A 13,099-nucleotide genomic window follows, 5' to 3' on the forward strand; every position below is an offset into this window, starting at 1 on the left:
TTACAAATCATTTCATTATGTGTCATGTTGCAGTCAAACGTTTAGCACTTGAAGAAAGGACTGGGCATCAAGCCTAAAATGTTATTGGTACCAACTAAAACGTGTCTGTAGCAGTCGGAAAAGCTCAAATGTTTGGCCAGATTGATAATCTTTTTAATTGTTGTCCAAAAACGTAATGAGCAACACTGTTGCACTGGCCGACATGTTCCTATGAATATTATGCTGGGGTAGCTATATAAAGCAGGGTTTCCTCCAGTGTATTGCAAGCCTGGTGGCCCACCAGGCCTAAGTTGCCCCCCACCAGGCCTAAGCCACTGGGAATTATTAATGTATTAATAGACATTTTTTACACTACAGTTACAGTGAGGCAGCTCGGTTGGAAATTTAGATGTAGTTATTTATTTTTTAATATCCAGGTAGCTCTTAGCGCTGACTTAATGTGGGGCCCTATGGAATCTCTCTTAAAGCTTTTTTAAATTCACAATTTTGCGATTTTGTCCATGATGCTGTAATCACAGGAGCTATTGGGCTCTACATTAATGCAGCCATCAGTCTGTGACTGGTCCGAGCCGGGCCCTCGTCAAAAAAGACACTTGCCACCGGGCTAAACAACTTTTCTGGGGGAAACACTGCAAAGGCTGGAAGAACTCTGCCCAACGAGGGAAAGCCCTCACTAACATTTGAGCTATCCTGCCACACACATCACATATGTTCTCTGCAGAAGATGCGTCCAAGTGCACCAGGATGTGTAACTCTGGGAGAATTGAACGCCTCACGACAGGGATAGTGGCCAATCTATCATTGTACTTGTTATCACTCAGAGCCTTACAGGGTGCTCGGGATGTTTAAATGAAGGAAACAGGAAGCCCCCTCCATTATCGGACCACCTCACTGATGGGAGAACCCGGAGCCTCCCCACCTCATTGCTCCATAATGAATGTATGAGCCTTCTAGTGTGAAGCAAGATGGCCATGTGTTTTGTTTTTAGCTGGCCTGGCTTAATGCTAGCGAGCGCGGCACAGCGCCTCTTTATCTCCTACTGTGCTGTTGCTATTTATCCTGCTGCCAGTGCTGACAATAGCACCATTAGTCATCAGCAGCAATGGGAGTGGGGCTTTGGCAGCACCTATTACACACAGGCAACTGCCTAATATCGTTTCTCCTTAATGCACACAGACAACACACAGAGTACGGGGCAAAAGCTAAACCACAGCTGACGTACACCCACAATAACCCTTTAGATATAGAAGTGTAATGACTGTTCAGGAGGGTCTAAATTAAATCTAAGCTTGTTGTGGCTTTTGCCTTTTCACGTCTCTAAATCAATGAGAAATTGACCATAGATTCACTGTTTCATATACAATTTATTTCATTTGATGAAGCCATACACTTAGTGTGAGACCAAACATTCTAGAAGAAATGTACATTTTCCCTCTTTTTTTTTTTTAACCGTGATCTCTTCTTTACAAAACATCAAATCAAAGTTACTCGTTGGAAGAAGAAAAGAAAAAACAGTCCCACTGAGCACTCCTCCGTGCACCAAAGTACCCTCTTTAGTCTGCTGGGACTGCCAACAATAACAGGAGCGCTGTAGTTCCACTGATGGATAATACAGCATGGCCTTGAGACAGACTATATTTTGAGGCGGTATGGGCAGCCAATTTCCGTGTTTCACTAACAACATTTCCCTCTTCTCGCCCTCACTGCTCAAGGCTTTTTATCCAGTATGTTACCCACATTCACTTTGTCCCATTTGATCCCTTCAGAGTGAAGTATTGTGCGCTTCACACAAGCCTCTAAGCAAAGAGATTATCAACGAGTTACAAAATTGGCAGAAGTAAAATGGCCTCTTAAATCCTTTCAGAGCAAGTCCCAAACGGCACAAAATGAATCCCCACGTTCAAGCTCATTAAAACACAGCAACACTCATGTTTGCGGCCCTGCACATACAGTACAGTAGTTTAAGAAACACTGTTTAAGTACTAAGATACATTTTCTGAGCAGCTATGAAGAGAACATGTCATTCATCTGTCTGTACAGCACTTCTGGAGAGCAGTAAAGCAGCAAACTGCTTTGGAAAACATAAGATCTATTTGATAGGACTTCTAAAGTAAAAAGATTCAGAACAGAATGGAATGTCTTTTATTAAATGAACCAAACAAATAAATGACAAAAATATTAACACACTGTCTTTGTGTATGGTTGGTTGAAAAAGTTTTAAGAAAATTACTGAACATGCACTCACTTTATTTCATATTATACAGTCATATATACAGAGTGGATTAGAGGCTTGTAGTGGAGAGGATTGAGGCTTTTTCAATGATTGATGAGCAATGGGCCAGAGCATCGGAATAAGGGAACTAAGCTGGGATATGAATACAGCACTGCTCTTTCCAAAAAGTATCTTGCAGCAAGTTCACATTTCTTCCAATGATTTTTAGTAGATTCAGAGGCACAAAAAAGTCAGATTCTTTTTTATTTAGCGGCACAGACTTTGACCTATTTATGGCTTTCCAAACAGATGGAGTCCACATGGAATAACAGGATTGATCAATACGATTAATTTCTCTCAGCTTAAATAGCCATGGATGGTTTAAACCTGCAGCACAAGAGGTGAACAAAAATCATGTTTTCTGTTGAGCTGCAAATTTATAAGCTCAAATGTGCTGTGGGGAAAATAAAGCCTGTGATGTGCTGTGTTTGAAAAGCACACAAATGTGGAAGAAATCCTACACTGCCACTGTATTAACTCCAACTCAACTAAATTGAGGCTGTATCTGTCCTTGATGAGCACTGCTGCTCTGGGACCTTGATGAGTTTCTGCTGAAAAAAGCATATTTCTTTCCCCCTGTGAGTAAACACAGAATAAATTGCAGTTTACAAATTTTGCACCATATTCATGTTCATTATTTGAACACACAAAAGGATGCAAGGAAGCTAGTGCTATACATAAAAAGCTAAGGAATCAGACTCGACAAGATTTCCAGGTAAGAATTACAGGCGGTTTAGTTTCATTCAATGCACACTCAGAATAAAAGGAACATTTTCTTTTACTGGGCACAGACCCAGTTAGAAAAAGGTATAACATACTTTTTTTCTGAGGGTGTATCAAATGAGAGAGTAAGGCAGTGGAAGAAGTATGAGCCTGAAAGCAGGGTTGTGTCATTTACAGTATCTAAAGTACAAGAGTGGAACAGCGCATGGGTTGATAGTAAGACAAATCTTTCTTTTTTGTTGTTGCTGTGACCAGAAACAGTGGAGCTGCTTAGATCTATCAGCTCCCCTTGCAGAAAGTCTTTACAGACAGTGAGCAGTCCAACCCAGACCCATGCACAGCAAGAAAAAGCTACATTCCCCAGCACAGTTTACAGCACTGTGCTCTGAACAAGCCATACTGTACATTTCTAGGGATTCTGGATTTGTGCACACGCTTGCACTGTGTGGGAAGAATAGCTTTTTATGCTGTAACACACATCATGTTATGCAATCCTTGTGTAATCTATCACTCAGGTGTAATAAGCCAACATTTACAGTGCACAGCTTGGCTCGTTGGTGCAGTCATTGTCGCTATGGTTACTGTCTACGTCCCTCTTCTTCAGGTCTTTGCCTGCCTTGTTCTGCTGACTGATGCCGCTGTGGCTGTGGCCGTGGTGGGCCGGCGATGAAGGCCGCTTGCCGTGCTCCTGGGGGTGCCCGTGATTCTGGTGATGGCCATGAGCGTGCACTTTGGCGCCACCGTGAGACTCCATGCCGTCCCCGTCGACAAACGCCACTCCTCCTTTGGTATCGTCCAGGGCCTCGAAATTGTCATTGTGGTTACTGTCGATGATGTCGCTCTCTGGCACCACCTGCAGGTAGGCTCTGACGCGGTGGTGGCGGGCACCTGCGACATCGCTGAAGTCGATGACACGGCACTCGTATGTGCCCTCATCAGACGGCTTGACCCGGGAGAGGCGGAGTTTATGGGAGATGTTGCTTCCTACAACCTTCACAACCTGACAAAGATGGACGAAATAAAAAGAGGAAAGCAAGAACATATGATGAGTCTGAAAAATAAATCACAGCCTACTAAATACAAGCATGCAGGGGTGTCGGACTGGGGGGAAAAAGGGGACTGAGTACCCAGGGCCCTCATATGAGGAGGGCCCAAAAAGATGCTAGAATGAATAGATGTAGATGCGAGGATGGGCCCATAGAAAAGGCCTTTCTACAGGGCCCAGAATTTTGTTCTACGCCCCTGCAAGCATGAGTAACTTTTGTAGTAGAAATGCACAGTAAGTCAGTGGTATATAGTTGGGTTGCATATGAAGTACTCTGGGGGCCTTCTGTTAGTTATTTAGGGGTAGAATAATTCTGGAGAAAGCTGCAAACAGCAATACCACAGGCCAAGCAATCGTCCCGTTTCCAAACAGGCACATTTTGAATGGACATTGCATTAGCCTGTCTAAATACATATAAAAGACGCCTAATTAGGCTTTGTTGTGTTTAAAAATAAAAAAATAGGCTTAGCACATGTAGGCAGACATTACATAAAGTGATAGAGAGATACAAAGACATTATGAGAGCTTGATGCTGAAATCACTTCTATATTGTATGGCCTGGATACACTCTACAGCCGCACCTACTCCCAGCCAATCACTCCCACTCACACACACTCAGACAACGGTGCTGCTTAACAAATTCTATTTGTGGCCCTGGAATTATGAAGAGACTACATCTTGGAAGTAAAAGCTTTACAAGTTCAGAGAGAGGTGCTGTGGAGATGATGAGAGACTAGAGACATTGTGACATACCAAGATATAAATACTACTTTGTTTATCACCCGCCTTCCTCCCTGTGACTGTGCGCATGCAGTAGCCTAGATGTATGTATGCCAGTCCCCGCATGTGCATGTGTGACTGTATGTAAAAGCATAATGCTGTTTTGTAGCACTATGCATTCAATTAACAGTTTGTGTCTGCATGTTTTAGTTCTGCTATATGAATGTGGGCCAACATTCATTATTTACAGAAAGCTCATAATGATTTTCCAGTTGTACAGCCTGCAGTGTTCGGCTCCACACACACACACACACACACACACACACACACACACACACACACACACACACACACACACACCACACAGCTGGTGCTTTCATTATAGCGAATCAGCAACAGCTTGCCTCTTGGGAGGAAGGAGAAAGGCTTCATGTTTTTGTGAGTGTGTTTGTCTCTGCACTACACATCTTTGCATATCTCTTACATGCCATTTCATTTATTTATTTGATTTTGAATTTTAAAGTCGGTGGAGAGATACTGAGTGAGAGGAATATGTGTGGAGGTAACGTGCAGTAGTTCCATAATTCTGCTCATATCTGCAAGCAATTATAAGGAAAAAGTCAAAATGTTGAGTCACATCGTGCTGTCTTCCTTAGTAAAAGGCCCTCCCTGCTTCTTGTGGGTTTGCCTGAGTGAGTACCTTAAAGTCTCTATGGATACCGGAGGAGAAATGAAAAGTTCTGCTGACTTCCGAGCCTGTCCCCTTCACTGTTTATTATTTGGATTTGGTGTTGCAGTCATAAAGATGCACAAGCCTTTATAAGAATCTGAAGATGATGCATCACAAGCCATGCCCACCAGTGCCGCCTGCTCTTTGGCTAACGCTGTGATTCTACAAACCCATCAAGGATGAAGTGAACATGTTGATGTGTCTGGGGTGTTTATTATGGAGTTATATATATTATGGAGTTATATTACTGCCATTAGTCAAGAGCGCATTATTTCAATTTGAGAGCATTTCTCACTGATATTACGTTCAGATTTCTTGCTCTCACACTCAAATAGTCACTGCTCGTGCTTAGATTTGCTCTGCTTGTGCTCAAACTTTCTGCTTAGACTCAGATATGTTGTTGTTTGGACAGATTTCCTGCTCTCAGCTTTGAACCTTCTCCTCGCACTCAGACTGATTCTGCTCGCTTGCAAATTTTCTGCTCTCGGATCTCTCCTGTGCGCTTGGATTTTTTTGTGTTATAACCATAGACAGTATATAGGTTATAACCCTGCCAAAAGTCAACAACCAATAGAATGCCAGCTGTAGTGTTGACCAATGAAATGATCCCTGCCCCGTTGAGGGTGCGTTCACTTTACGTTAGAACGTCTGTTGAGGGCGGCTGCACTGTAACCAAGGGGGTAAGCTTCAGAACTCGAGCCATCATGGCGCCATTTTGTTGCTAACTGGCCATCACCTCCTGTTAGCATTCCGCTGACCGCCATTTTTCTTTTTACGTCACTTGACTGCGAATAACTTTACATCTGAAGCGTTTAAAGACTCTATTTGTCCGTTGTTTAGTTCCAAAGAAACACGACAATGTATAAAAGGCTCCATTACCTTGTACCTCACGTTATGGCTCCGTAGCAGACGTTTTTGTAAAAATAGGCTAACGATTGTGTCATAACCAAGTGACTTACTGTCGCATAGTAGAGGAATTACTGTATAGTACAGGAGAAGCTTGCAGGCAGTTTCGACTTACATGAGATGTTTAGGTTTAATTACTAATGTTAACTAGCATGTTAGTGATCAATAATTAGCCTGTGCCCATGTTATCTCCTTACATACACCTACAGTCTCCCAATCTGTAAGATTGGGAATGATTGAGATTTCTCTTGGCACAGCTACCAGAAGACTTACAACTTTCAGACACGTTGCTCACGTCACATTCTCTCAGTTGGAGGCTGCGCAGTAAAGCTGGCCATCACCGGAAAAGTGCTTCTAATAGCCTTCACTGGTCTCCGTCCAGAGCAACGGGGTCTATTGGTCCATTATATACTGTCTATGTCTAATAGCCTTCACTGGTCTCCAGTTTTCTTTATTGTATAGCTAGATTGAACGACATATGACGGACTGTATGTGTATATGTGATGACCTCACTTTGTATTTTTTCTTCGTTTGGTTAACCATGTTCCTGGGATTTGGCTGATTTCATGTTAGAGCCAGTAGTAGAACCTAAACTGTAATAAACTGTGAAAAAGCTTAATGTGGTTTAATGTACCTAAGCAATGATCAATGTTTACCAAATTTCTCTCTCATATTGCTCCTCATAACCACTGAAAACTGTCAAAACATCTAAACCAAAGTCCAGTTATTATGGACGTTATGTGACTGATGACTGACTGTTTAGTTACATTAAACCACGTTAAGCTTTTTCACGTTAAGCGTTAGAATGTCCCAGCTGCAGTTGTAGCCTATAACTTCCTAAGCGACTGATCATCCGTTTTTTGCCACCCTTTACATAATAAATATGGCTATGAAATAGAACATGAAATACATAAATGAGGCAATACATATATAGGCATTAGCTAGTCATTATAGTTCAATAGCCTAAATACATGTGTTTTACTTATATTTATTTCCGGGGACTTTTATTTATTCCGTCTATTTATATGCACGTTATATTTTATATTTTATTAAGTTTTGTTATCTCACAGACTCTGACTAAAAGCAGCAGCAAGCCTGCCTGGCATCAGTGCATCATAGCATATCGCTGCAAAGAAAAGAAAATATGAATAAATAACAAGCGCGGCAGATTCCCAGCTCAGCTAGAGTGGGTATCGCCAGCGAACCACAGGCACCGAGGTCACAGGGCTGGTGGCTAGCTGCTAGCTAGCTGCAGCAGCAGCTAATATTAGAATATTAGACCCAGCACCGGAGGTCTGATCCCCATGATCTGATCCCGAACCCCCGGTGACTCTCTGCCAGATCAGCAAGTTTAATGGCAGCAACAGAAAGTTTGCCGGGATTGTTAACGGTGGCGTAACGGTACCGTTACAGCCGTGAACTGAAAGTCTGTTTCCTCAGTCAGCTGGTTCGACTCTCTTTGGGCGAAGTTGTCTGTGGCGGGAAGAGACAGAGAGTCAGAGGGAGGCAGGAAGAGAGGGTAATAAATACATGTGACATTATGAAATAAAATTCCCCCCAAGCATTATCAAGAGTACAGGTTTCAAAAGTAATTTTAGCCTGGGCTGAAAGCAACACTGGTAGGCTAGGCTGGCGCTGTTGCCTTGGAAATGACAACATCCGGTCTCTGAATATGAAAAAACAAGACTTTTTTCGTTTCTGTTTTCGAGTGATTTTATTTTTGTTATATAAAATAGAAAATGAAAATCAAAGCATATTTTGAATTTCTCCCATCCCCTGTTGACCATGAAAAGAAAAACATGCCTTGTATTTCAATTTCAAATGTTGTATTTTAAAACGAAAATTAAATAACCATCGTTTTTTGTTTTTCAATACCTGTTTATGAAATGAAAATCGAATGAAAGAAAAAGTAGACGGACCCAGTCTGTTAAGTACAATTTCACCACAATAATAAAACAGATCTAGAAATGTTATGCTTTATTTGCAACTTAAATATGTTATTTTTTTAATTAATACAAAGCAAACTGAGCAGAAAAGCACACGTGTTTTGTTTGTTTGTTTTTCTTCTTCTAGGTGTGACTGAAGTACCCCTGTTGTAATATAATAGTAAAATCATGTTATATATGATATATATATTAGAGCCCGCCCGATATATCGGCCGGACGATATTATCGGCCGATATGAGCTAATTGCATTTAAATTGGCATCGGCGTTTATAACGGCCGATGAAACATGAGAAACAGAGTGTCATGCTTCACTCATGTTATGAGTGTTGCATAGTTTGCCCACCAGAGGGAGGTCTGCAACTCCCCAGTTGACAACAGTGCCAGAAATCCACTACAGAAGAAAGCTATCAGCCAAGCCAGTGGCAGAGCATTACACCCGGCATGGAGATGTACTGTTTTGACGGTGAGTCTGTCGTTTGTCATGTGAAATGATTGTAGATTTAGTTCATACACTGTATATAAAAAAGGTGTGGTAGTTCTAGCTAACGGTCCTATCATTATCACTTCTAAATATTCTGTAACATCACTTACAGCCGCTAATGCATTGCTATATTAGATTAGCCACAAAGCTAACTAATACCATGTTTATCAGTGGAAGAGCGCGAACGTTAATAAGAGGTCAAACTATAACGTTAGCGTTTAACTTATTCTAAATATATCTGCAGTGTTTCCCACATAATGACCGCGTAAATGTGGCAGGGGGGCGCGTGTAGTCCATGGACAGTATATAATGGACCAATAGACCCCGTTGCTCTGGACGGAGACCAGTGAAGGCTATTAGAAGCACTTTTCGGGTGATCTCTTGCTTTACTGCGCAGCCTCCAACTGACAGAGACAACGTAAATGTGACGTGAGCATCGTGTCTGAAAGTTGTAAGTCTTCTGATAGCTGTGCCAAGAGAAATCTCAATCATTTCCAATCCTACAGAGACGGAGAGTGTAGGTATATGTAAAGAGATAACATAAGCACAGGCTAATTATTGCTAACTAACATGCTAGTTAACATTAGTAATTAAACCTAAACAGCTAATGTAAGTCGAAACTGCCTGCGGGCTTCTCCTGTACTATACGGTAATTCCTCTACTCTGCGACAGTAAGTCACTTGGTTATGACACAATCGTTAGCTTATTTTTACAAAAACGTCTGTTACGGAGCCATAACGTGAGGTACAAGGTAATGGAGCCTTTTATACATTGTCGTGTTTCTTTAGAAATAAACAATGGACAAATAGAGTCTTTAAACGCTTCAGATGTAAAGTTATTCGCAGTCAAGTGACGTAAAAAAAAAATGGCAGTCAGTGTAATGCTAACAAGAGGTGATCGCTTCGTAGCAACAAAATGGCGCCATCGGAGGTTCGCGTTCTGAAGCGAAGCTTACCCCCTTGGTGTAGTCATTGAAGTTATGTACAGCGTGCCTCAAAAAAACAACAACTGTTACGTTATTCTAACGCTAACATAGCTTCCTTTTTAGCAGGCCCCTTAAATGCTTGCTATTAACTTGTTTGAAGGTGGTTCTTAACAAAATTGACAGCGGTGTGTTCATGACACTAACGTTAACCATTCAACTTCGAATTGATTCCGTAATCTTCTCTGAGCTGAAAGCCGGTAACAGTAGGCTAACTTTACGTTTGCCAGCGCATGACGATATTTTGATTCAGACTGCACAAAGAGAAGAGGAGAAGATATACGGGACCGTTGTGAATGTGTCTGTGAGAGAAAATATAGTGTAGTTACAGTAACTACAGTAGGTGCGTCAGAAATGATTAAACCAGAGGGGACATGTAAATAAATGTGAGCTGAACAAGCTTTTTTTTTTGTATTCAGCACTGTGGGGGCCATCTATCAAGATAGGAGGAGCTCTCTAACAGGTTCCAAGGCAGAGATGTTGTGCTTCCTGTACTACAACCTGCCACTTCTCAACTGGCAGTACTAAGGAGCACCCTGTTCAAGACATTTTTCAAAACACTGTTCAAATATTAAAGTTCAGAGCAAGACAGAGTAAAAGTCTAAAAGTATAATTTGTAAAAAGTAGTGAAGGAGGAAAACCTCTTGCCTGTGTGTTGTATATATTGAGAACATTCTACATTGTTTTAATTATATTTTGGTATTATTTATTTATTTTATATTTTATATTTATTTATTTTATATGTAGCTATACATTTAACTTATTTTAATTTTATTATTATTATAATGAATTTGTTTGGTATAGCTCTTTTACTTCAACTTTAGTATTATAATTTATTTACAGTACACAGACTGTTAAAACCAGCTTCAACTGGAAGTAAGTATAAGTGTTAAATATTTAAAACCAGACTGTTTTTTGATCATTAAAAAATATATACTTTTGATGTGCAATTGTTTAGTCATTGAGACTGTAATCTAAGGCTTTTTTTTAACATAATCCCTTCTGGAAAATGATTTATACAGCCCACATACATAGAACAGGCAGATATTTTGCTATTGAATGTTGTGTAAGTGCAGTTTATAGGAAATGGGTCTAATATCCAGTTTATTTTCAAAATCAAAATATCGGCTTATAAATCGGCTTTTTTCGAGTTAATATCGGCATCGGCCCCCAAAAATCCATATCGGTCGGGCTCTAATATATATATATATATATATATATATATATATATATATATATATATATAGTAATGATGTTAAAGAAAGCTATGTACACCTAATATCTTATGTGTTGATGTCTATGAATTTGTCTTTAATAGGAGCATACTATACAAAGACAACAGTGGAGAGTTGCTGGATCTTTCTGTCCTCAAAGTGCCAGAGATCTACAAGGACTTCACCCCTCTTTCTGCACCATCACCTGCATAATCAAAGTGATAAGAGAGAACAAACTATTGTTTTCTCTGTTGACATGAATAGGTGCCTGTAATGTCTGCCAATATATTCAATCAATTCAATAAATGTTGATAAGTATCACTGATATTTCTTAAATCATTGTAGTTTTTCAGAGCAATAAGATACAGATTATTAAAACCATGTTCATATTTGCAACAAATTAAAACAAAAAAAGCAAATTGTTTTTTTCATTTTCCATAACATTTATAAAAAAAAAAGTACAATTAAATTGACCAGAGCTGACACTTGGTAAATAGCTTTAATTTACCTTGTCAAAACAATGAGTAATTCATAACAAATTGCACAATATTTGACACAAAACCTTAAAAGTGTATTGTTCATACAACGGTGAAAGCAGTACAATTTGCCTATAGGATTTACTGTAGCAGGAACATTGATATTGGCAGATGACCCAGGTAAAGGTGAGTTTGTGAGCAGGGTTATGAATAAAGATAAGATAAGCCTAATGTTCACAAGAGGGATGATTTAGGTATTGCAACACAAATTAAGAATAATTCAATTAAATAGGAGGTATATACAACTAGTAGAAGATAAATGAACTATAGAAGAGCAATTAAGTTATAAGGTAGTGGTAAGCTAAAGTGATGTATAATCAATAGCATGGAGTCAAGTCAACAGTGTACACCAGAATAATATATACTGTGGTTAAGTAATGATACTGTTGTTTGTACTAATATAACAAAACAAAAAATATACTAATATAATATAGTGTGTGATGCAGTATGGAGAACAACAAAGTCCCATATGAACCCAAGAGACTTTTAGTGCAGCTGTTGATGTTCACTACAAACAAAACTTGCAGATGGTTGTAGTCTGTAGTCAGCCATACAGTAGGTAGATCTGGAGCAGATGGTTGTAGTCTGTAGTCAGCCATACAGTAGGTAGATCTGGAGCAGATGGTTGTAGTCTGTAGTCAGCCATACAGTAGGTAGATCTGGACCAGATGGTTGTAGTCTGTAGTCAGCCATACAGTAGGTAGATCTGGAGCAGCAGGGTGAATTCTAGCTATCATGGGTTGGTGATATGACACACACAGATCAACAGGGGTCGAGCCCCTCAGCCCCACCTGGATGAAAACAACGTGAAACAAAATACTTGTTTTTTCAGTTCAGTTTGCTTTGTATTAATTAAATAACTGCTATTTAAGGAGCAAATAAGAAAGCATATCATTTCTAGATTTGTTGTTATTATAGTGGTGAAATTGTACTTAATGTTACAACTTTTTAAACAGACTGATATGAATTCATCATTTTCAGACTAATGCTATATGAAGGAATGAAGATTAAATTCTGATGAACAACACAACAGTGATGCAAAAACAAGACACAAACAATCCAGTTTCTTGTGTTCTTTCAGCTATATTACAGTTTAGGTTCTACTACTGGCTCTAACATGAAATCAGCCAAATCCCAGGAACATGGTTAACCAAACGAGGAAAAAATACAAAGTGAAGTCATCACATATACACATACAGTCCGTCATATGTCGTTCAATCTAGCTATACAATAAAGAAAATTATTTGTTTATGGACATCAAGCTAGGCTATATGCTAGCACCATATGTTAGCTAGCTAGCTAGGTGCTTAAGTTATGTTACTCACCCTCGTAGTTGTGGACATAACTTCATATGTCCCACTTCAAAGCTTTCTCCCGTTTCCTGATGGGTGCAGGTGAAAGTGCGTCGACCATTCTGTGCATATTGTTGACATATACTTATAATAAAGCAATGAATGGCGCGGGGATATATAAACTTGGTTACAGTTATCGGTTACAGTGCAGCCGCCCTCAACAGACGTTCTAAAGTGAACGCACCCTCAATG

At 40.0% G+C, this 13,099-nt stretch overlaps 1 protein-coding gene across 1 annotated transcript in view; it reads right to left on the bottom strand.

Moving 5' to 3' along the window:
• Positions 1-2,111: 2,111 nt before the first annotated feature.
• vstm2la (V-set and transmembrane domain containing 2 like a) overlaps positions 2,112-13,099 on the bottom strand; it is a 59,022-nt gene continuing 48,034 nt past the window's right edge. The window contains exon 4 of the mRNA XM_028583233.1: positions 2,112-3,995. Within this exon, the coding sequence (XP_028439034.1) occupies positions 3,528-3,995 (468 nt within the window). The 3' untranslated portion in view covers positions 2,112-3,527. The remainder of the gene's footprint in view (positions 3,996-13,099) is intronic.

Source organism: Perca flavescens, chromosome 7, assembly GCF_004354835.1.
Source record: "Perca flavescens isolate YP-PL-M2 chromosome 7, PFLA_1.0, whole genome shotgun sequence".
NCBI lineage: Eukaryota > Metazoa > Chordata > Actinopteri > Perciformes > Percidae > Perca > Perca flavescens.